Raw genomic sequence first — 23,813 nt, 5'->3', positions numbered from 1 at the left:
AGTCAGAAACATAGAATATATTTTTAACACATACCTGACTCCCTCACTACCCACTCTGGTTTCCAATCCATTACCAAGTCCTATCACTTGTTTATCTCCTAACCAGCCCAAATCTGTCTACTTCATTCTACCTCTACCATGACAACCTTAAGCCAAGCTGTCATCATCTCTTGCCTGGGCTCCTGCACTAGCCATCTTATGTACTGTTAGTAATTCCCAGGTTTTTTGCGCAGTAATCAAGGAAAAGCCTCACTCTGTTTCTACTTAATTACTTTATTCAGAATGCAGTTCAAAGAAGTCATGTTTATCCATGACTAGATAAACATTCCAAATTATATTCCTCTTTGTTGTACTTACTCCAGTTATAATTTTGTTTTTCTATGTTTTTGATGAATGTCTGATTTTCTCTCTAGATCCCATGAAGGCAGACACTATGTCTTTTCCTTCTCGTCATAGATACTTGATAAATAAGTGAATAAATGAATTAAATAATAGCCTAGGGTAATGACTAAGGTATCAAACTTGGTAATTAAAACCTAAGAGTATTTATTTTAAAACACAAAATTTAAAGGTTACTTTAATGGAGAGCAGAGGCTTGAATTAGTTTCATTTTTAAATTATGAAGTTTTGGAGGAATTCATAGGACAGTACTCACAAGTGGTACTTAAATATTTAGAACAATAAAAGTTTTTTTTAAAAAGGTAATTTTGATACACATGTTAAATATGAAATTTTTTTCTACAGAACCAAAAACCCAGAAGTTGAGTAATAAGAAAGGAAGTAATACTGACTCTCTTAGAAGAGTACTCTTAACACAAGCAAAGGTAACTATACTAAACATTTTTAAAAATCAGTGGAAGATCCAGTCTTATTCTTAGATTTCAGTTACATAATTGATAACTTTGTCTCAATTTAAAAATTTTTATTACTGATATTTTTGCATCATTATTTACTTATCTTTGAGACAACAAGAAATTGCCTATTTTTTTTAGTTTTTTTTTTGTTGTTGGGATCTAAAAGATTCTTATGTGTAAATACAAATATTACAGAGAAAGTGAATATGATAGCCAAAATGTGGATTATGAGGATACAAATACATTAACTGATTACTGGCAAAATCAGAACAATCCAATGACAGCAGAGCTCAAGTAAGTGATTTTTGATCCCACCAAAAATATATCCTTTTTCTTGGTTTATTACTTTTTTCTCAAATATAACCTTATTAATTTTTACTAAGTAGCAAAGGAGAGTATTATTTACTACTGAAACTCTGAAAAGTCATAAATGTCTTTATTCAAATACTAAAAATATGACAATACTTAGAAGTAAATGATTATGTGAAAAAAGTATGCATTTGACATGTATCCTTGGAAATATATGATGATAGAAATCACTTCCATATTGGCCACTTCTCATAAATATCATTAACTACATAAAATATATTTTAGTATTTCTATTTTGAGATTATACTTTTTAAACTTTCATTTATAAAACAGTATTATTGAATTACAGGCTATATATATATATTAAAAGCAAGTACTGTACCAGTGTGTTGTAAACATAAGTCAACACTTTGGTGAAAACAGTTTATGGATTTAGAAATCAGAAAAAATATTTTTTAAGAAATGAAAAGATTCTGTTTTTTCTAAACTCACGAATATTATCTACGTTGTTTAATTCACCTTTCAGACACATGTTGTATTAGAGTAAAATATAAATTCAGAATTTCAAATCTTTAACAAACTTTAGCCAAAGAAATTGCAAATATATTGATTGCCTGCTTTTCTTACTTCCAAGAAAGGTCAAGATAAATGTCCATGTGGTATAAATGTCAACTCTCTCAAGACTATTTTCAAGACTATTTACAAGCCCAAATGGGCTTGTAAACTCAGAGATCAACATACGGTTTGCTTATAGATTATATCAGATATTTCTACATATGTCCATTTCTGGTATCTTGAATTACTAGCATGAAAAGAATGTTAATTAAACATTATTTTTCCTTGAACTTAAAGAGATGATATTAGTTTTATCATTTATTACCAAACACATAAAGCATATTTTCTAAGTGGGAATAAGTAATCAAAAGATTGGTCATTTATCTTTTTCTGGCTATGTGTGTTCTTTTTGATAGAATCAATTTGCAGCAGTAAATGCCCCAAAGAAAGAAACTTCTCAGATTGATGGACCATCATTAAACAATACTTACGGTTTCAAAGTCAGCATACAAAACTTACAGGAGGCAAAAGCTTTACATGAGGTAAAACTGCAACAGTAAGGGCATATACCTGTGTTTGACTCTTATTCTGTAAAAAAAAAAAAAAAAAATTGAAATTTTTTAATGAGAGGAATGCATTGAATTCTATTCAAATTAATCTTCATTTTGTTCTTCTATTTCTTAACTGTTTTATATATTTATATTTAATAGAAAAACTTTTAAATCATCTATAAGTTGCTAAGACTACTTTGTGGTTTCACAAATCTTATAACTGAAATTCAGCTTATAAACGGTAAAGTTAGAAAAGATTTTTGAACCATTAGGAAGTCTATATTTTGTTATTTGGGGATTGTTATATTAGGATGTTATATCATATCCCAGATGTGATATTTACTTGTATTTTCTCTTTGATTAACTCAGTGGATTAGAGCTTGTTACAGAAGAATATAGATTCATTCATTCTCGTAATCTCTATATAACCCAGTCATCTTCACAGTGTAGATTCTATGCCAAAGAGTGGGACTCTGTCTTGCAGAAATGTACATCAGTCACAGTGTGGATTGGAAAGAATATGTGAATGGGTCACTATAAATTTATTTGTATACAGAAAACAAACTCAGAGCACATATCTGACTGGCAATAAGGTGGAAATCAGAGTACATTTTTATTGTCTGTATTTATGCTGTCATTATGGTAGCTCCTAGCAACATGGCTACTGAGAACTTAAAATTTGGCTTATACAACTCAGGTCCTGAATTTTAAATTATGCCTAATTTTAATTAACTAATATTCATTGAAAAGTTTTTAAGCATGTTTGGAACAATTTTAAGTATGTAAAAGTATTTTTTAACTGTAAATTTTATATCTAAACATAGATCAGTGTATTTCCATAGAAAATTTAGCATGCACATTGAGATGTGCCATAAATATAAGATACATAACCAATTTCAAAGGCTTAGTGGGAAAAATAATGTAAAATATCTCAGGAATTTTTATATGATTTCATGTTGAAATATTATTGATATACATTGGATTAAATAAAAATGTTTTTCATCCAAACGCAGCGGCTCACACCTGTAATCCTAGCACTTTGGGAGGCTGAGGTGGGAGAATCGTTTGAGGCCAGGAGTTCAAGACCAGCCTGGGCAACATATCAGGACCTCTTCTCTACAAAAAAAAAAAAAAAAAAAAAAAAAATTTAAATATTAGCCGGGTATGGGTGGCACACGCTTGTAGATCCTGGCTACTCAGGAGGCTGAGGCAAGAGGATCACTTGAGTCCAGGAGTTCAAGGTTGCAGTGAGCTATGATCATACCACTGTACTCCAGCCTGGCTGACAGAGACCCTGTCTCTTTAAAAAAAAAAAAAAAAAAAAAAGTTTTTAAATTCATTTAAACGTTTTTGCTTTTTTTAATGTGGCTGCTAGAAATTTTTAAATTACATGTGGCTTCCATTATATTAAAATATAAATATATATTAATATTAGTATTGGACAGTGCTAGTTTATATAGTTGTTTTATGTCTTTGCCCTTAAAGCAAAGAATTCATAACCACCTTTAAGTTGTAATTTGATTTTTTAGTTTGATTTTTTGTGCTCAAGTCAATTCTTGTCATAAACTATTCTAAGGAATTGTATTAACCTAAACTGCAAGATAAATTTTAATATTAATATTGATCTCATTTTTACCCTAAATTTGAACTGAGAATTACATTTTTTTAGAATTAGATTGGAACATAGTCTTACTCCCTCATTTACTCATTTGTTCATTTTTTTCATTTAATAGCATTCCTTTAGTCCCTATTTTGTACCCGGGACTATACTGACACCCAAAGCCCAGATAAATTAAGTGATAAACTCAGGAATACATGTCTTATAAAATGTATACCCGAAATCGGAAAATAAAAATACATTGTCAAAAATATTTATTAAGTAAATGTGATAGACCTTAGCAAAAGACGTCTTATATTTGATTATTCTCTTATTTGAAATATGTAATTTTCTACATTTTCTGGGTAACCGCATTTCAGAATCACAGGCCCTCTTGAAGTCAAATTCACTCAGGAGGTCTGGGTGTTGCTGACAGCTTTTCCTCCTGACACAGGCTTTCCTCATCTCAAGCACATAACAGCCTCCTGGTGGTCAAAACGGGGAATGAACCCAAAAAAATCTCTGCATGATTCTCTCCCTTTTTCTTTTTTTTTAGGATATTGTGCCCATAGCATTCTTTCCCTCTATTTCTATTACCCTGGGATAATCTCTCTTTTTTCTGCATATTCAATGCACAAGAGAAGGGTTGTAATTTTTGCCCCCCTTTCTTATCTCCCTCTTACCTAGTCACACTCACTACATCTCTCTCACCATCTCTTTATATAGAATAGTTTGCTTTAAAAAATACCCGTAAGCACAGTAATGCATTTGTATCAAGGAATAGAAAAGCAAAATTTGAGTGTGAAAATTTGGCTTTGTAAATAAATAAATTTCCAAGACTCCTTTGACCTGAAATTGTCTTCACAGTCTTCTCCATTGTCTTTCCACATGTTCTTCCTTTTCTAATTAAACTGAATGTTATGTTTTGTTTGGGTTTGTGGGAGAAATTTTCCATTTAAAATTTTTGCATTTACTAAATTTGTACATGCTAATTGTTAAAAATTAAGTTCTAAAGAGTATGCATTTAAAAGTAAAAGCTCTTTGCCTTAGCTCCTGATTTCATTTGGTTTGATATTTTTTTTTTTTTTTGGGACAGAGTCTCACTCTGTTGCCCAGGCTAGAGTGAGTGCCGTGGCGTCAGCCTAGCTCACAGCAACCTCAAACTCCTGGGCTCAAGCGATCCTCCTGTCTCAGCCTCCCGAGTAGCTGGGACTACAGGCATGCATCACCATGCCCGGCTAATTTTCTATATATATATTTTAGCTGTCCATATAATTTCTTTCTATTTTTAGTAGAGATGGGGTCTCGCTCTTGCTCAGGCTGGTCTCGAACTCCTGAGCTCAAACGATCCGCCCACCTCGGCCTCCCAGAGTGCTAGGATTACAGGCGTGAGCCACCGCGCCCGGCCTGATATTTTTTAATATTAATATTTTTAAAATAGAAACAGCAATATATATTTCTGAGAAAAGTGGTGGATTTGTATTTGTTTTATTTCTTAAGTCTTATACAAACATAACTAATGTTCTTTATATTTTAAAAATTAATAACAAAATTAATGATGAACACATGCAGTATTGCATGTTCATGGGAAAATTCAGTCAGGACAAAAGATTTACAATGAAAAATAAGCTTCTCTGCCACCTCAGGCTAGAAGTTTCCTTCTGCAAAGGCAGTAAGTAGTTCTACTTTCTTTATGTCTCTTTGCAGAAATTTTTTATTCATGTACTCGCATTTCTTACATATATAAAAGCATAATATACACAGTGGTTCCATTTACCCCAATGTAGTATAATGACCTTTCCACATTAGGACACGTAGATCTGGCTCATTCTTTTGAAAATTTTAAAAGTTACAGAGAATTGCATTATTTGTAGCCTTTATGGATATACCATGTAATTTATGTAACCAGTCCCCAACAGATAAACATTTAGGTTTTTTCCGGTCTTTGCTATTGTAATCTGGCATGAACATCCTTGTGCCTTTATTTTGGCCACATGGATGAGTATATCTGTGGGATAAAAGATTCTCAGGAGTAGAATTGCTAGATCAAAGGATATGTCCATTTTTAATTTTAATAGATACTTCCACCAAAGATATTTACCAAATTCTACTCCCATCACTAGTAAGAGCCTTGCATTTACATTGTTTCAACAGTTTCCATGCAAGATAAATACAAAATCCAAATTTTGTTAAATTTAGGTGATCTGAATAAATACCAATATTGTAACAGTAGTCTACTATTTTCCATTGCAAAGTATATGTATGTGGTAAAATGATGGGGTATAATTCCAGCTATAATCATGAATTCAATCTATATTTTGTTTTTCTTAGAGTTTCTACCTACTTTGTCTTGATTTTAGGAAGAAAACTAAGGATTACAATTAAGAAGAGTTTTTATTTTTTTATGTTTATTTTTTCATGTGTCACAAGATATCAAGTAAAGGAAGAGTTTTTATTAGCATAGGAAAATAAGTGTGAAAAGCAAATATTAATTTTTTTACATTATTTGTCAAAGAGAAAGTGTACATGAGTAAAAAATCTGGCTATTGTGTAGTTGATACCATAACAGGTTCCCCAGGAAAAACTATCATTAAAAACTACCTAGTGTATGCAAAAGTCTAAGTAGCCCTCAAGTAGTAGCAAATTAATAAGTAGGAACTTTAAAAAAAAAGCCTCTCTTTTTAGTTAAAACTATAGTTTAGTTAAACAGCATAAAGAGTAAAAAGTGGCCAGGTACCGTGGCTCATGCCTGTAATACTAGCACTTTGGGAGGCCAAGGTAGGAGGATTGCTTGAGGCTAGGAATTTGGGACCAGCCTGAGCAAGAGCAAGACCCCTGTCTCTGCCAAAAAAATAGAAAAATTAGCTGGGTGTGGTGGCGTGTGCCTGTAGTTCCAGTTACTCAGGAGGCTGAGTCAAGAGGATTGCTTGAGCCCAGTAGTTCAAAGTTGCAATGAGCTAATGATGATGCCACTGCACTCTAGCATGGGTGACTGAGCGAAACCCTGTCTCAAAAAAAATAAATAAGAATAAAAAGTGACAGACTTTAGTTTCAGTGTACAACCACTTAGACTAGTCATCTTGTTTCTCAAACCAGACTTGAAAGAATTGAGAGGCACTATAAATTTTATTAAATAGACAAAAAGTTTTAAGTGTTGTTATTGAGAAATTAGAGCACAAGCAGATTTTCTGAAATAAAGACATGAATTGATTTAATCTAATCTTGGAAGTAAAAATCTTTAGTTTTAATCTGTAGAGTGTTAAATTGTGACTTTGTCATTTTTGGCCATATTTTCTGTAGTTTTACAGACATATTTTTTTAGACTCTTAGTAAAACATACTGCTTTGTGTGTGTCTTCAAAAAAAATTTTTAAGGCATAATTTTTATTTCCATTTATAGATACAAAATCTTACCCTAATCAGTGTGGAGTTACATGCTCGAACGAGACGAGACTTAGAACCAGATCCTGAATTTGACCCAATCTGTGCTCTGTTCTACTGCATCTCATCTGACACTCTACTACCAGATACAGAAAAAACAGAACTCACAGGTGTAATAGTGATTGATAAAGACAAGACAGTTTCCAGTCAAGGTATTGTTAATTTTTATTAATGATATACTTGCCCACCCTAGGAGCAACAGGGAGAATTTCTGTGCTGGAGATCTAATCCAAGCAAGCTTAAGAATTCCTTCCTAAATGTTTGCAAAGGTTGGGGTGTAGCGGATTGTATATAACTGTGTCCTAGATTCATTATTCTTTCTTGAATTATTGTCAGAAGTCAGTAGCAGCCAGGTGTGGTGGCACACACCTTTAGTCCTAGCTACTCTGAGACTGAGGCAAAAGGATCACACTTGAGCCTGGGAGTTCAGGGCTCTGGTGTACAATGATCATGCCTGTGAATAGCCACAACACTCTAGCCTGGACAACATAGTGAGACCCTGCCTCTATTTTTTAAAAAAAGTCAGAAGCAATACAATATAAAGATCTTAATAAAAGTTTTAAATAGCATATATAATTTGTTCTAAGTATTATTTTATAAACTATTGTTAATACGGAATCAAATGATTAGATTGGATGTATAGTCTTCCTTATATATGCTTATGCAAATATTTTGCTACTAATATAGGGTTTCTCTTTAGGAAGTTACTACTGTGACTAAGTTAATGGTTTATATGAGTCTTTTAAGATATATTCTCACTTTGTTTATGTCTCTTTCTAAATACATATACTTTCGGTTCAGAGGTTCTTCATGCAGTATACTGTGTAAGGCATTTTATAAAATGTCATGTCATCTGTAGCTTTAAGTGGTAGCCATTACAAATGAATTCAGTCTACTGAGGAGGAAGTCTTAGCACAGAATAAAACCATATAAGAATTTGCAGTTTAATAAGTGGTGTGCTTGGTTGAGCTGGCCCATACCACCAGCTCACAAAAACAATTATTGAATTTTCATGAATTTTTTGAACTAGTCAATGTCACTTTGGTAGTTTGAAATCAGCCATTGGGGGAGAGGGTCTTTAGGTCATGAAATAGGCAAGCACTACAAATCAGGGCCTTTTTTTTTTTTTCCTGGAGAAGTGATTGTTAAACATTTTTCAGCATAACATTGATTAAAAAATTCTCTGCTAAGCAAAGCTCTTCCAATTAAAAAGAGTAAAGACAGAAACAAAGTAATAATTCTTCATGGGTGATATGTTATTATCTAGGGAATTTTGTGAATGCAGACTTTTTAGGAGAATAACTGAAAATACGAAATCTGAATTTCTAGTTGTATATTAAACTAGGAAATCTTTTAAGAAATTTTTCAAGAAATTGAGTTAATTATGTTTTTACTTTGGGGAATGCTTTCTTAATTAGAAATATTTCAGTAGTACAATTTTATTTAAAAGTAAGGGATATTACTTCTATATTATATAGTATTATTATATAATGTACTATTATATAAAGTAAACAATAAATGGTTTGTTTGTTTCTTAGATATCAGATATCAGACCCCATTACTTATTAGATCTGGAATTACAGGACTAGAAGTTACCTACGCTGCTGATGAGAAGGCACTTTTCCAAGAAATTGCAAATATAATAAAGAGGTATCATTTTGTATTTTCTAATTTTGCCAATTTTTGTTCAGAGCATCTTTTCATGCTGTTGCAGATAATAAAAGTGAAGGTAGGAAAGAAGAAGGGAATCCCTTCCTGTGGTCCTTGAAAGTAGAGAGTTATTCCTGGAAAGTTTTTGCACTTACCTCCCCCCACCATCACCATTTCCATCAGATAAGGGATAGAAAAGCAGAATGTATTCTATTCTCAAAATTGAGGGGCCAGTGAAAGAGAAATATTTGCTTAGCTGCTAGCTTCCCAGTTGGATTTTAGGATGTTTTTTTTATGGTGCTGAAATAATGGGAAATTGTACTAAAGTTAAATCATATTATTCATTAAATAGGTTTCTACCTTGGGAGCCAGCCACCATTTCAGTACCTTTCTTTTTTTTTTTTTTTTTTTTTCTTTCTGAGTTCTAAAAAAGCCAATATTTCCAAAAAGCTTTCAGATGCAATCTGTTCATAAATTTAGCACTATCTGGTACATAATCTTGCGCACACAGTTGCTAAAAAATCTCTTTTGACCATTTGGTAATTAGTCTTGAGGTTGATAGTAGATTCTTGTCAACGTTTATGGAAAGGATCTTTTTAAAACAAAAATATTTTAATTTAAAAATAAAAAAGTGGGTCATTTACATTTTTGCAAGACTGTAACTCTTGGTAGCCATAGACTTTCTTATTAAATGCTTCACTTTCTAGGAACTTAAGTTTTCTTCCCATTGCTGGTTTTGGGTTTTTAAATACTTAAAGCTGTCTAGAAAATACTCTTTGGATCCTGGTGTACAGATAACAGCTATCCTTGAGCATGTTGTTACCCTCACCCATTTCTGTTCTGCCTATGTAGTTGAACTCTGTCCTATAAAAACTGAACCAATATTCTGTGTTAAAGATCAAGATGATATTCTACAGATTTATTGGACTGAATCCCAGATAGGTTAACACAAACCATTTTGAAAATTAGAAAACCAGAACATGTGCTTTCTACAAAACAAAATTTAAGTGACAGAACATCAAGAATGTTATGCTACTACGCACAGCTCTATGGAGGAAAAAAGAGGAAAGTATTTTTACTGTTTATAGAACTGTGACTGGATAGATTCCCATCCATTTGAGTCTTGCCATTGTCAGTCCTACCTAGTCTTCTCGCAGTGGTTGTCATCAACATGTCAGATACTTTCAGTGCCCACACTTATTTCTCCAAACAGCTTAGCAAAAGGAATATGGCTTAGCAAAAGGAATATGTAAAAGTTTCAGTCAATACTGTTTTGTGTACCAGCACATATCTGATAATGTCCATGGGCTGTGTATGCTTGTCTTCTTTTTAGGTGTATTTAACAATAGGATTGCCTGTTGATTGAGAATTTTGCCAAGCATTTGCAAGTATAGTAACTTTCTTAAATGTCTATAAAATAAAGCATCATTAAGGAAAATGGGGTAAAGTAAATAAAACTATTAAAAAAGAAGAAAAATGCCTAAATATCACCATTTCAATTCTGTAGCTCCTTTATATATTGGTCCAAGCGACCCTCCAAGAAGATTATTTCATTCTTTGAGTACCTACTTAACAGAGGCTTTGGAGTCAGCCAGCACTGTATTTTTGTCTTGAGCAAGTTGTTTATCTTTCTAAGCTTTGCTTTCCTCATCTGTAAAATGGGTAGATAATGTCAGTAAAACTCTTAGCCTGGTGCCTCGTATATAGTTAGCACTTAAATGTTAACTGCAGTGCTAGGTACTAAATATAAATAAAATGCAACTTAAGAGTTTTATTGTCTTTATTTTTCCATTCTTAATATTTACTTCCTCAGGTTGCCAACACAAAAAGTAATGTAATGTTAAACAAATAAAACCAAATCCATCATCTTCTTGTCACAATTATTTTTCTCTTTCTATATTTCCTTAGACTATTGATTTTACATTTTACCCAGTCCCCCTAACTTAAATATAAGTTATGATTCTTCCCTTTTCCTCTTCCTTATATCCTATTACATTTACATTACATCCTATCCATTTAACCTCAGAATTATTTTTCAAGATCATTCCTTCCCCTCCATGCCCATTGCTACTGCCCTAGTTAGAGTACCCTAATCTCTCATCTGTATAAATGCTAGTGGGTTATTTAAAATATTAATTTTGAAGTAGCTTTTTCTACCTAAGCAAAAGCCATTTTCCTATTTCTGCTGCTTCCATCTTATCCAGTTTTGTTTTTTCCTTACCGCTAATCCCATCTACCCAACCTTGTTCTTTCTGTAACTTTGAGACACCTGATAGAGTGAATAAAACTCCCTTGAAATTGAAGAACAAATCATCAAGACCTTGTTATTGTCACGAAGTACTTTCACAGAAGAAAAATGAAATCCTTTGGCTTTTGAACTTGAAACAGATGTTTTATGTGCTTTAAGAGTCTCTTAAGAATGGCCTCCAGGTCAAAAAAATAAATATATGTAATATATCTGAAAAACATTGAAGCAACTATAGAATTCTTCTAAAGAAAAAAAATCTGTGAAATAAATCTATTAAGAGAAGCACAGGGGTAACTTTTTGTTGTTTTTTTTCAGCAGTCATTTCTGAGCAGTAGCAGTTTGTAAAAATAGACAACATTTTTATTGAGACAAAATTATTTTCAAAACATTGTCAAAAAATGAGTATACTTAGTCAACTCAGTTGCCACAATAGAACAAATAGTTAACTAGAATAATAATTCTTGCTGTAACAAGATGTTGCATGAATGAGAAAGATTCAGATGAAGAAATTAGAAGAATTATCTTTGTAGAAGTTATAAAAGATCCTTTATAGTTCATAAGCAGGATGATTGGGTTTTCACATTCATGTGTGAGATGCACCTACCTCAAACCTTGTTATGACATTGGCATATTACCCATCTGACATTAAATGAATGAATGAATAAAGTTGTAACAAGAGGGCTCTGTAATTATCTGGAATCCTCTTCATGTTGTTACTGTGTTTAGAAATATATGTGATAGCAGCTCCAGGAATCTTCCAAATTCTTCTCTTAAGATCAAGATCAACTATGGCCACATTGTAATGCCTGTTTTGAGTCACTGAGTACCTAAGCAGTCAAATGTGTGTGTTCTTTTGTGTGTGTATGGGAATCTGTCAGATCTCTGATTTCCTGAGGATCCTTAGAGCCACTTGATACTTCTGCGCCAGTTTCTCCAATTTAGCCATTAGACAGTTTTAAACGGAGATGTCCTGGACAAGTAGATAGTCCATCTTCACTCTAAGAAGAATTTAACTTTATTGGAAGAGATGAAGTTGGTATCAACAAAGATGTGGTAAGGTTTTGAGTGCTGTCTTGGAAGACTAAGCAAGAAGGGTGTTAGGATACTTCTGTTTCTTTGAGTACCCTGAGATCTTTCTGGACTTCCTTTCTGCATATTCACCTCATTGTTGCTCATTGCCTTGCTTTCTCTTGCTTCCCCATGCTCATGCCACAGTGCTGCTCTTTGTTCCAGAATTACCAGTCTTGTGGCACTCTCCCAAGAAGACACTTTTTTATAGGTTGGTAAAGAGGTGCATTTGGCTGTTCTATTAATTTAATAAGCATTTATTAAATTAAGCCATTTTCGTAGACATTGCAACCCTATTCGTATAGCAAAAAACACATGGATAATATGTCTGTTATCTTTTTCTCCTAACAAGTTTGAAGTCTGCTCTGCAAGTCTGTGGTAAAGCAGTGGGTCATGAGCAGATCACCAGGTATTAAAATTTATATTATAGAATGTACTTTCAGAGAATATATTATAGAATGTCCCTTTAGAGAATAAGAAAAATAAAAAGGATGCTGTCACAGAAGTTTGAAGCTAGTTCTTTTGACATCAGCCACTTAAATACTCCAGGATTAAAAATCAGAAAACATTCTTGTGACATTCTAATTTTTATTAACTAAGTAAAAACTAAAGTCTTTGAACTCTCATTTTAAGAAAGTAGCTACAGAAGTATAAGATATTAGCATATCAGTTCTAAAAGTAGATCTCATGATCTGCCTATGATGCATTGTTACACCATAGACTTGTAGAATAGCCATAGATAGGTTATATCAGTAAATCAGTGTAATCCAATACTGTAGACCTTAGCTGAGGCTTAGGGTGTTAAGTGATATAATTTGGACAGGCTGCACGTTGCACAATTAAGAGTGACTTCATGAGTAGTTATGTAAAACTCAACTTTTTAAATTTTGTGGCATTTCATTCTACCTTTGGGCTTTTATAAAGAATGCAATAATCAAAGTAATTTGGAGCTTCTAATTGATAGAGCAACTGTAGTTTTTGCTCTCAAAACTTATGACTATAATCAGTTCCTCTCTTCCCCTTACAATTTTCCCTTTAAAGTAAATCTTCATGTTTATTTTCTCTTATACTATAACCAAACATTCCTCCATGGTGGTTACAACATGGAGGTTCTAAGAAGAGCCACAAAGAGACTCCTGAGTTGGATGCAGATTGTCAGTTCAGTTTTACCAATGCAACTCTGTGACCACAATGAGCACATTTTTCTCCTAAATTCCTACGTTAATCTCACCTCTACTAATATTTCATTCTTTCATTAAGCTGAATCACCTTCCTAAGTTTAGAGGACAAACTTATCATTACTTAGACCTTATTTCATGTGAGGACCAAATCATTACTAAAATTAAATGAGAAAAGGAAGGTATTATCATTTTCTTTCTCAGTACTAAAACTGTTTAAGGACAGTATAGATTAGAAGGGTGGAGAAATAGCAATAGAATGACCTGGGACATCTTTTTCAAAGACCTACACATGCCCTCACACTTCACCTTGCCATACCCATTTCACTGGTAATGGTTTGCCCCCCACCCAATTTCCATCAGCCTCTTTCTCAAGTCATATCAAACAAATACGCAGTCTAAGTAAAAACTACACCCCCTTTACAAAAGTAGTTTCAAGTCAAGTATTCTGGCTTAGCGCAGTGGCTCACACCTGTAATCCCAGCACTTTGGGAGACCAAGATGGGAGTATCTCTTGAGCCCAGTAGTTTGAGACCAGCCTGGGAAACGTATCAGGAACTTGTCTCTACCAAAAAAAAAAAAAAAATGGAAAAATTGGCCAGGCATGGCAGCATGCACCATACTCCCAACTACTCGGGAGGTTGAGGCAAGAGGATGGCTTGAGCCCTAGAGTTTGAGACTGCAGTGAGCTATGATGACGCCACTGCACTCTAGCCCAGGCAACAAAGCAAGACCCTTTCTCAAAAAATAAAAATAAAAAAAATTTTAAAATCAAGTATTCTAACCACCTATCCCTTCCTATGTAAAAATTCTATAGGTACTACTGTATCATCCCTTCCCCATCTGAGAACCATTATAGAATATAGATTTTTATTTTTATACTTTCTATCATGAAGAAACAATTCCTCTGGTTAAAGGTTCAGATGTTTGGTACTTATTTAATTTTTTCATTTCTTCTTTAGGTATGATCCTGATATTCTGCTAGGATATGAAATTCAGATGCATTCCTGGGGCTATCTTTTACAAAGGGCTGCTGCTTTAAGTGTTAACTTATGTCAGATGATCTCTCGGGTGCCAGGTATGTAGTATTGTGAATGTTTTGTGGTTCAGATACAGAGCAAATTAATCTCACTGCTATATGTACTGTTAGTATATTTGTTGAGTTTTAAAATGTCAATCTTTTGCTCATATAGGTATCTTTTTAATAATCATATATTCCATTTCTATTTTACTTCCTTTATCTGGCACCTTATCACACATTTTTGTGTATTATGAGATAATCTTCATAATCATTATGAAGGTACATAGCACTTCTTTGACTTGATATACCATAATTTTATTCTATTAGTCTGATTCTATTTTTGATCCATTTGGTTGATGAAGAAGGATAGGATAGGTTACAGAATACTAATAGTTAACTAACCCTTGATTTTTATTTGGGCATCAGGCTAAATAATCACATGAGTTTTGAAGGCTATTCCCAAAAATTTGATTCTAATTGAAAAAGGGGAGTAATACTATTCATATCCAAATTAGAGTTTATAATTCATTTTTAAAATTAGGTTTTCTGTATAACCATAGGATTTTTAATAAACTTGTTTCAAAGTCCCCCCACAAGTCCAACTAGAACAAAGTGACGTATACTTTGGGAGGCAGAAAGACCAAATATAAAATTGATAAAATTAATCAAGAGACCACCGGGGAGAGCTTATTACTTCAATAAAATGTCTTTTTTGGGTAAGTTTAAAGGGAAAGTTTGAAGCTGGAAGATTCAAGGACAGTAAATATTTTGAGCTTTGCAAAAGATTGGAATAAAAAGGCACAGATACTCTAACCAAGTTTGGTTTTTCATTGCATGCGTTTTTTGTAGCTTCTGGATCCTTCACGTGATAGGAACAGTGGTATATCTCAATTTTTCCAACATCTCTTTTGGGATAGGTTTTTGAATATTCAGTGGTGACATCACTAGTGTTCAGGTACATTTGTTAATTGTAACAGGTAAGACATACAACTCTGGATCAGAAGAGTGAAGGAAAGCTCAAGTCCTTTCAGAATCACTGCTGAAACTATTTTTTATGAAGCACCGTGGTACAATAGAAAGGATACGGTTAGAGTGGCAGTAAAAAGCACAGATTCTGGAGAAAGACTGCCTGGGTTCAGATCCTGACTGTGCCACTATATAGCTATGTGATGTCAAGCAAGTTACTTAACCTATCTTTGCCTCAGTTTATTCATCTGTAAAACAGGGATAATAATAGAATTTATCTCATAGGGCGATTGTGACATAAACATTATATGTGTTTGGTAAATGGGAAAAAAGTCAACTTTTAAACATTATCTCTTTAAAAAAGAAAGTGAGTTAGCTGGATGGGGGTACATGTTCTTTGGAGTAAGATAATCCAGGTTTAGAATACTAGTTCTCTTACTATATGATCTGGGATAATTCATAACATTTCCGAGTAGGATTTTCTGTAATACAAAATGAAAATTATACTAACTTAGAGTGGTTGTATTAAAATAAAAGAAATGATGTTCCTAGAAATAAAGTTCCTAGAACGTAATAGTCATTCAGTATATAGTAAATATTTTTATTATTCTAGAGCTTCTAATCATAAACATTCACATATACCTAGTGTTATGTAGTTGAGAAACACGTTTTAATTTCTATTCCAGGTAAAATCATCTCCTAAGAAACTAGATTCACAAGTCTATTTGCTATGAGGAATTCTTCATCTAATTCTTTATACGCAGTTAAGAGAATTTCATCCTGAATATGAACATCATTAATAGATGTCAACAAATTTTCAGGGAATTGGTTAGGTTAAAAACTCTACCAATTTTTCCAAGAAATGACCAGTTTAACACTGGACCTTTTTCATGCTAATATCAAAGAAATGTAGCATTAGGTGTTAATAAAAATAGCACCAGGCCGGGCATGGTGCCATGCACCTGTAGCTCCAGCCACTCTGGAAGGCAAAGTGGGAGGATCAGTTGAGCCCAGGAGTTCCAGGCTGCAGTGCACCATGATCATGCCTGTGAATAGCCACTGTACCCCAGCCCAGACAACATAATGAGACCCCCATCTCTTAAAAAAGCACCAGAAATTACCAAATTTAAAGAAATAGGGTTTATTGTTTAAATATATATATATAGAGAGAGAGAGAGAAAGAGAGAGACACACAGAGGGAAAGGGAGGGAGAGATTTCAGGTATATTTATTTTATAGAATTTTCATAATTTTAGAAAGAAAATTTTTTTTTAGTCAAAATAATGGTTATTCTCTAAGTCTAATATAAAATAGACTGAATTACATTTCACCTTTAATCTTCGTCTTTAATTTTTATTATTCTCATTTTCTTTGGCATAATTTGATTGGAAATTTGTTATCTGTGAGTCCTGATACAATCTCTATTCATTTCTATAGATGACAAAATTGAGAACAGATTTGCAGCTGAAAGAGATGAGTATGGATCAGATACAATGAGTGAGATAAATATCGTTGGCCGAATTACACTGAATCTTTGGAGAATCATGAGAAATGAGGTAAGGTGCTTTATCTAAAATTTTGTTTGGAAATAAGAGATTAGATCAATATAGTGATTTAATTATTATATTGTCAGACAATATTTGCTGTAAAAAAAATTATTAAGAGTATCCTAATACTCACTACAGGCGCAGTGGCTCACGCCTGTAATCCTAGCACTCTGGGAGGCCGAGGCAGGTGGATCCTTTGAGCTCAGGAGTTCGAGACCAGCCTGAGCAAGAGTGAGACCCCATCTCTACTAAAAATAGAAAGAAATTAGCTGGACAATTAAAAATATATAGAAAAAGTTAGCCAGGCACAGTGGCGCATTCCTGTAGTCCGAGCTACTCGGGAAGCTGAGCCATAAGGATTGCTTGAGCCCAGGTGTTTGAGGTTGCTGTGAGCTAGGCTAATGCCACGGCACTCTAGCCCAGGCAACAGAGTGAGACTTTGTCTCAAAAAAAAAAAAAAAAAAAAAAGTATTAGTGTGACTTACTGTGTAATTTATACTTTTTTGTGAACTACTTCGGTAGAGTTACAAAATAATAAAAATGCAAAGCTATAGAGGTATTAGACTTAAATGTTATCAATGAATTTTAATTTTTTTCTATTGGTGTCTAAGGTAGCAATAGCTAGACCTCTCTTTGGCAATAATAAAATAGTCTGTTATATGTGTTGAATATTATATAATTTCATCATTTTTTGCACTTAAATAATTTTGCACATAAGGCCAGATGAATTCAGCTTGGCCTTGTTGATTTATTAAAGTAAGAAAAATTTAGTCTAGACATAAGGAGCTTCTCAAACTAAGGATATTAATATTATATTGTGTCAGATTAATAAGATAAGTTGGAGAGATAATACTTGGAAGTAGTTAATAATTGAGGCTTTGAGGGCCAAAATAAGGATTTTTGGTAGAGTAATTTCAATAAACTATCCCAGTAATTTGCAATCACTTAGAGAAATAAAATTACTTCACATAAAAAAAATGTAAGATAGGATTTTCCTAGATAATATTGACATCCTTGCAGATACCTGATTTCTCTTACTGAAATGTGAAAAGATACCACTGTAAATCAGTCTGTTCTTAGATTTGGACTTTGGATAATTTAGCTAAAATGTTTATATTTAGAAGAAAGTTCATTCATCGATTGTTTTTCCTCTTTGAAACTACTTTCTCATTACACACTTTATATTATATACTCATTATTCACTATGAACTTTCTGGCTTTTCTGAATTTATATAAACATTTGACTTTCCAGGTATGCCCTATGCAATTCTTTTGGGTTACTATTGCATGGTAATTGTATCACATAAGGAAATATGTTCTTTATATTTCCTCTCTGTACCATGAGCCTGAAGTTCTGAAATACTCACATTTCATCTAATTTCAAAATGTACAATATTTGAAGATGATTTTATCCTGTGTGTTCTGAAAATATTATAAGAGCACAAGAGTCCCCAGTGACTTCAAAATAATTCCTAGCAGTGCAGCATAGGATATGGAAGGTACAGAGATTGTGGTGTATTTGGTGTGTCTATTTTTATTATATATTTCAAATAACAGTATGATATTGCCTGAGATGAATACATAAATTAAGAATATAAACACAAAAAATAAATTACTGAATCTTGATTCTCAGGGATTTTCTTCATCTCTGAATACTCAAAAGGCAGCAGTAGCAACTCCACTATTAGCTTGAAAATGATACATTAGAGAGTAAATATTTTTTCAAAGTTTAGGGCCTTCTCTAGTCCTCACTGAAAATTCAGGGCCAAAGATTTTCTCTTAATTCTAGGCAGAGTATGTAGCATCTCTTATCTTTATTTGTAAATGTGAGGAGCAACTATGAGGAAGTTAAAATTTGGATAATTTACCTATTTTTAAAAATTTGTTTTTTAATGTACAGGTACTAGTTTTCATTCCCCTACTTTACTTTGAACATAGAATTCCTGCCGTTTCCTCTGGACTTTGAATCCTGAGTGACAAACACAATGCCTCTTAAATTTTAGTAATGCTTATTTTATATTTGTTGACTACTTAAATGAGAATAAATGACTCTTCCCCAGAAAATTATACTTAGAGGCCTTCTGGATATCTTATTATTTATTATATTAGATACAGTATATATCTTATTATTATACTTAATCTAGGCCTTTCAAGAATTTGCTAAGTGGACTGGAAACAGACTTAATTCATTTCAGGAAATATTTATTGAGTGCCATCTCTTGTGCACTAGTGGAGGGTCCTGGGTTTAGATAAAGTAGGAGTACAGCTGATTCCTCTGTTGTTAATAGGTAGGAGGCAGAATATATGGCTGTGATGTTGGTAAGTGGGCATTTGTGGCAGTGAGAATCCGTAGAAGTTCTCTTGTGATTGCTTCAGTTTGCTCAGTAAACTAGGAATCACTGCTGTCAGCTGAGAGACAACTGTGGAGAGGCTTTGGGGGTTTGAGGAAGGAATAGTATAGAATAGTTTGAGGAGGAAAGAGTGTGGAATAGTTATCTAGGAGATTTTGAGAGTGAATAGTTAAGAAAATACAGTATAAACACTGGCATTAAGAGCCCATTTGAGATTTGCATCAGGAAATTAAAGTGATACCTGCCAGCTATGTTCAAATTCACACATGCAAGTGTACAGTAACAGAGGGTTAGATTTGACCACAGCTCACAAGCAAAGGGTTATGGCTTTGTTTTAAAAAAAAAAAAGCAGCATGGGCTGGGCGCAGTGGCTCACACCTGTAGTCCTAGCACTCTGGGAGGCCAAGGCGGGAGGATCATTTGAGGTCAGGAGTTCGAGACCAGCCTGAGCAAGAGCAAGACACCATCTCTACTAAAAATAGAAAAAAAAAATTAGCTGGGCAACTAAAAATAGAAAAAATTAGCTAGGCGTGGTACATGCCTGTAGTCCCAGCTACTCAGGAGGCTGAGGCAGGATTGCTTGAGCCCAGGAATTTGAGGTTTCTGTGTGCTAGGCTGACGTCACGGCACTCTAGCCCAGGCAACAGAGCAAGACTGTCTAAAAAAAAAAAGCAGCAGCAGGAAAGGGACAAAGAAATGAAGAGTATGTGCAAAGACAGTAATTACTGTTATTGATTATGGAATTTAAACTCAAAAAGGAACAAAGAGAGGTTGAGGCACTGAAGGAAGGAAGCTAGAAGGACAGGAGATGGTGGTCAGAGAATGGGATGCATGAGATTATAGAAGGGGTATGATTATTGGTAATAATAGATCCTGGGGTATGATCATGGGAGTGGGTGGCTAAGGTGGGCTGGAGGACAAAAATCATTGGAAAAAAAGAATTCAAGGAGTAGCTTTGTTTTCTTCGTACATAATTATTACGCTTACGTATAAAATTTGGGGCTAACAATAGTCTAAAAATTTAAATAGGTGTGGTGCCATTCACTTCCGGAATTTAGAACTGCAGAGGAGAAATCTAAGGTCCTGTGAATTATATTTTTGATTATTGCTTCTATCCCTTTTGTGTTAGGCTTTCCATTAGGAACCTATTTATCTATATGTTAATTCTCTATTCTCTTTCCCCCATATCTTCCCTCTAATCATTTTCATCTTTTTGTCCTCTTTTATCTGCATTCTGAGAGAGACATTTAGGTTTACTTTCTAAATTGATTACTAACTTGATTTTTAGAACTGTTCTGCTTTTTACTGCTTTCAATGTAGGTTTTCATCCTGCTATTAGTAGTGATTTTATAATCCTTCTTCATCTAATCTTGTAGGCTTTTTACCTCATCCTGTTGCCTTTTTTACCTTTTCACAATCTATGAGAGGCGTGCGTGCACGCATGTGTGTTACATACATGCTGTGAAGTATGCTACATTCTGGTGCTATTCTTCTGGAGATCAACAGAAATTGTATAATAAATTAAGACCAGTTTGAGGCCGGGCGCGGTGGCTCACGCCTGTAATCCTAGCACTCTGGGAGGCCGAGGTGGGTGGATCGCTCAAGGTCAGGAGTTCGAGACCAGCCTGAGCAATGAGCGAGACCTCGTCTCTACTAAAAATAGAAAGAAATTATCTGGCCAACTAAAATATATATAGAAAAAAAAAATTAGCCGGGCATGGTGGCGCATGCCTGTAGTCCCAGCTACTTGGGAGGCTGAGGCAGTAGGATTGCTTAAGCCCAGGCGTTTGAGGTTGCTGTGAGCTAGGCTGACGCCACGGCACTCACTCTAGCCTGGGCAACAAAGCGACACTCTGTCTCAAAAAAAAAAAAAAAAAAAAGACCAGTTTGAGTCACTGTACTGAGATAAGATTATCATTCAATCCCCATTTTGTACTCCCTGGATTGTAGAGTGAAAAAGAAAATAATTTAAAATTATAATGTAATATACAAATGTGAAGTGCTTTTTGAACTATTCCTTAGAATCTCAAGCTGACCTAAGAATGGGGACTGCTGGTTCCTTAATTTCTATTTTGCATTGAAATACCTGCCATCATCTAGATTGCTTTTGTCTTGTAGTTATTTCTAAGAGATCATCTAAGTAGAAGTACATTTTATTAACTTGGGCCCTTTTTCAGTATTCTTTTTCCATTAACATAGCTTTTACCTATATATTCTGAAGATGGGGAGACATTTCTGTCAATTTAAACTTTTGCTTTTGGAATGAAATTGAGTGACTCTATAATGCCTGTGTATTGGGTGCTAGTAACTAATGTAATTCTTGGGAGGAGGATGAATGCTTGCCTTGAACTAGATAACTCATCCTCGAATCTGTGGAATCTCATTAATCATCATGTCATCAAGAACCAAAAAGTAAGTATGGAAAGAACAAAAATTAACTTGCTCAACAGTGCTTCTGTCAATATTTGTGTTAGCATAGAGTATTAAAAAAAGTGATCAGATCTGGGATCTCTTAAGTATTACATGACCAAGTTGAAGCTCATCAAGTCTGTTTTTTTCCAGTTATATATTAATTTGTTATGAACATTTCTGTCCAGTAGGCTATACATAGTTTGGAAGATAAACCATTTTTACAAGTAGCTTTCAAATCTACTATGAAAAGTTTAGAGTGATACTGGGATATTTTAGAACCAAAAATGCCACATAAATATTATTATAATGGTGTCTTGTCCTTTTTTTTTTTCTTTTTAGGTGGCTCTAACTAACTACACCTTTGAAAATGTGGGCTTTCACATTCTTCATCAGCGTTTTCCCCTCTTTACCTTTCGGGTCTTGTCAGATTGGTTTGATAACAAGACAGATCTATACAGGTAATGTTTTATAATTCTGAAGAGGATAATATCTCTTAAAATCAACATTATTGAGGTATAATTTTTATACAATAAAATACACACACATCAGGTACTGTTCGATGACTTTGGAAAATGCATTCACCCTGTAACCACTGCCTCAGTCAAAATAAAGAACATATCTAACACCCAGAAAATTCCCTTGTACAGCTTTGCAGTCAACCTACCTATACTCTGATCATCAAGATAAGTACTATAATAATTGGACTTCTATAATATTACTGTAAATTAGTTCTGCCAGTTCTTGAACTTCATATAAATGGATATATTCATAATCTACTCCTTTGTTCTGACTTCTTTAAAGAAACTCAGCATAATGTTTTTTGAGATTTAACCATGTTTGCATAAACCAGTAGTTTGTTCATTTTTATTATTAAATAGTAGTCAGTTATATGAATATATCACAATTTACCCATTCACTGTTGATGGAAATTTGGTTTGTTCCTAGTTTGAGGCAATTATAAATGAAACTGTAATAAAGATTTGTATGAGCATACATTTTAATTTCTCTTAGGAGTGGAATTGCTGGGTCACATGGCTAGTGTGAGTTAACATTTTAAGAAACTATCGATCTGTTTTCTTTGGCAATTTTTCTATTGCAAGTCTACTGGCAAAAAATTCTCTCAGCCCTTGTTTATCTGAAAATATCTTTATTTTGTCCTTTTTTTTGAATGATATTTTCACTGTCTCATTCTGATGTTGAGATTTGGTTTGGTTTGGTTTTTTGTTTTTTCTTTCACCACTCTAAAGATTCTATTCCTTTTTCTTCTAGCCTGTGTTGTTTCTGATGAGAAGTCAACAGTCCTTCTCATTTTTCTAGTGTATACAATTCATTTGTTTTTCAGTTATTAATAGGTTTAATGAGTGTTTGACTGCTGTTGCTAGATTTATAATGGAGGCAGGGGGGAGTTTCTTGGCTCTCCTGGTCCAGCCTCTGTCTTTGCATATTCCTGTTCTTCTGGGGCTCAGAGATGAGGCCTGCTCAGCATTCCTGGTCTTCCCGTGGTGGCAATGGACATCTGCTTTATACCACTGCAAGGTCCTGGGCCCAAGCAGGTTTCATGACCCTCCCCCAGGGCAGATGGCTTTTTCTTCTACTCCTTCCTCAGCAGTAGTGTTCCTTTACCTAGGATCTTTGACAGGAAGTTTCCTGCCCCTTTCCCAGTGATAGATGGTTGTTGCTTGTTTCTTACTTCAAGGCCCATGGTTGGTACGGAGAGTACATCAGGCCCAAGGTGTTTCCTAAGCCCCTCCAACTTGATAGGACTCAATCTCCAAACTTTTTCCCCCCGATGCATATTATCAGCACTTGGTTTTATGTTTTGTCTAGAGAGTAGGCCTTACTGTAGGGCAGAGGCCTCCTAAGGCATGGCTTTTCTGGGCTCTCAGCTGGATGCCAAGATTGTTAACAAGGGATTAATGAGGTCTCTTCACTCTGGAATTGCTAGGCCTCCAATCCCAAAACTATCTGACCAGTACTGCCCAAACTCAACCCTCAAGCAGCTGCTCTCTAGTAAGCCTAATGTAGTTTCATCGTGCTCATTTTCTTTTTTTTTTTTCTTTTTCTTTT

General features: G+C 34.1%; 1 protein-coding gene and 1 non-coding gene across 3 annotated transcripts in view; both read left to right on the top strand.

Annotated features, from left to right (window-relative positions):
- Positions 1-23,813, top strand: part of REV3L (REV3 like, DNA directed polymerase zeta catalytic subunit) — a 171,222-nt gene that overhangs the window by 110,521 nt on the left and 36,888 nt on the right. For both annotated transcript variants that reach the window (XM_069488947.1, XM_069488948.1), the window contains 7 exons: positions 745-824; positions 2,135-2,260; positions 7,266-7,458; positions 8,845-8,956; positions 14,413-14,528; positions 16,874-16,992; positions 22,086-22,204. In XM_069488947.1, coding sequence (XP_069345048.1) covers positions 745-824; positions 2,135-2,260; positions 7,266-7,458; positions 8,845-8,956; positions 14,413-14,528; positions 16,874-16,992; positions 22,086-22,204 — 865 coding nt within the window. The remainder of the gene's footprint in view (positions 1-744; positions 825-2,134; positions 2,261-7,265; positions 7,459-8,844; positions 8,957-14,412; positions 14,529-16,873; positions 16,993-22,085; positions 22,205-23,813) is intronic.
- LOC138396211 (small nucleolar RNA U13) lies at positions 11,747-11,849 on the top strand. Its single transcript, XR_011235675.1, has one exon. It is a non-coding gene; the product is annotated as a small nucleolar RNA U13 (small nucleolar RNA).

The sequence above is a fragment of the Eulemur rufifrons genome, chromosome 15 (genome assembly GCF_041146395.1).
Source record: "Eulemur rufifrons isolate Redbay chromosome 15, OSU_ERuf_1, whole genome shotgun sequence".
Taxonomy (NCBI): Eukaryota; Metazoa; Chordata; class Mammalia; order Primates; family Lemuridae; genus Eulemur; species Eulemur rufifrons.
The sequence above is the reverse complement of the archived record's forward strand: the minus strand, read 5'-3'. Positions and strand labels throughout refer to the sequence as shown.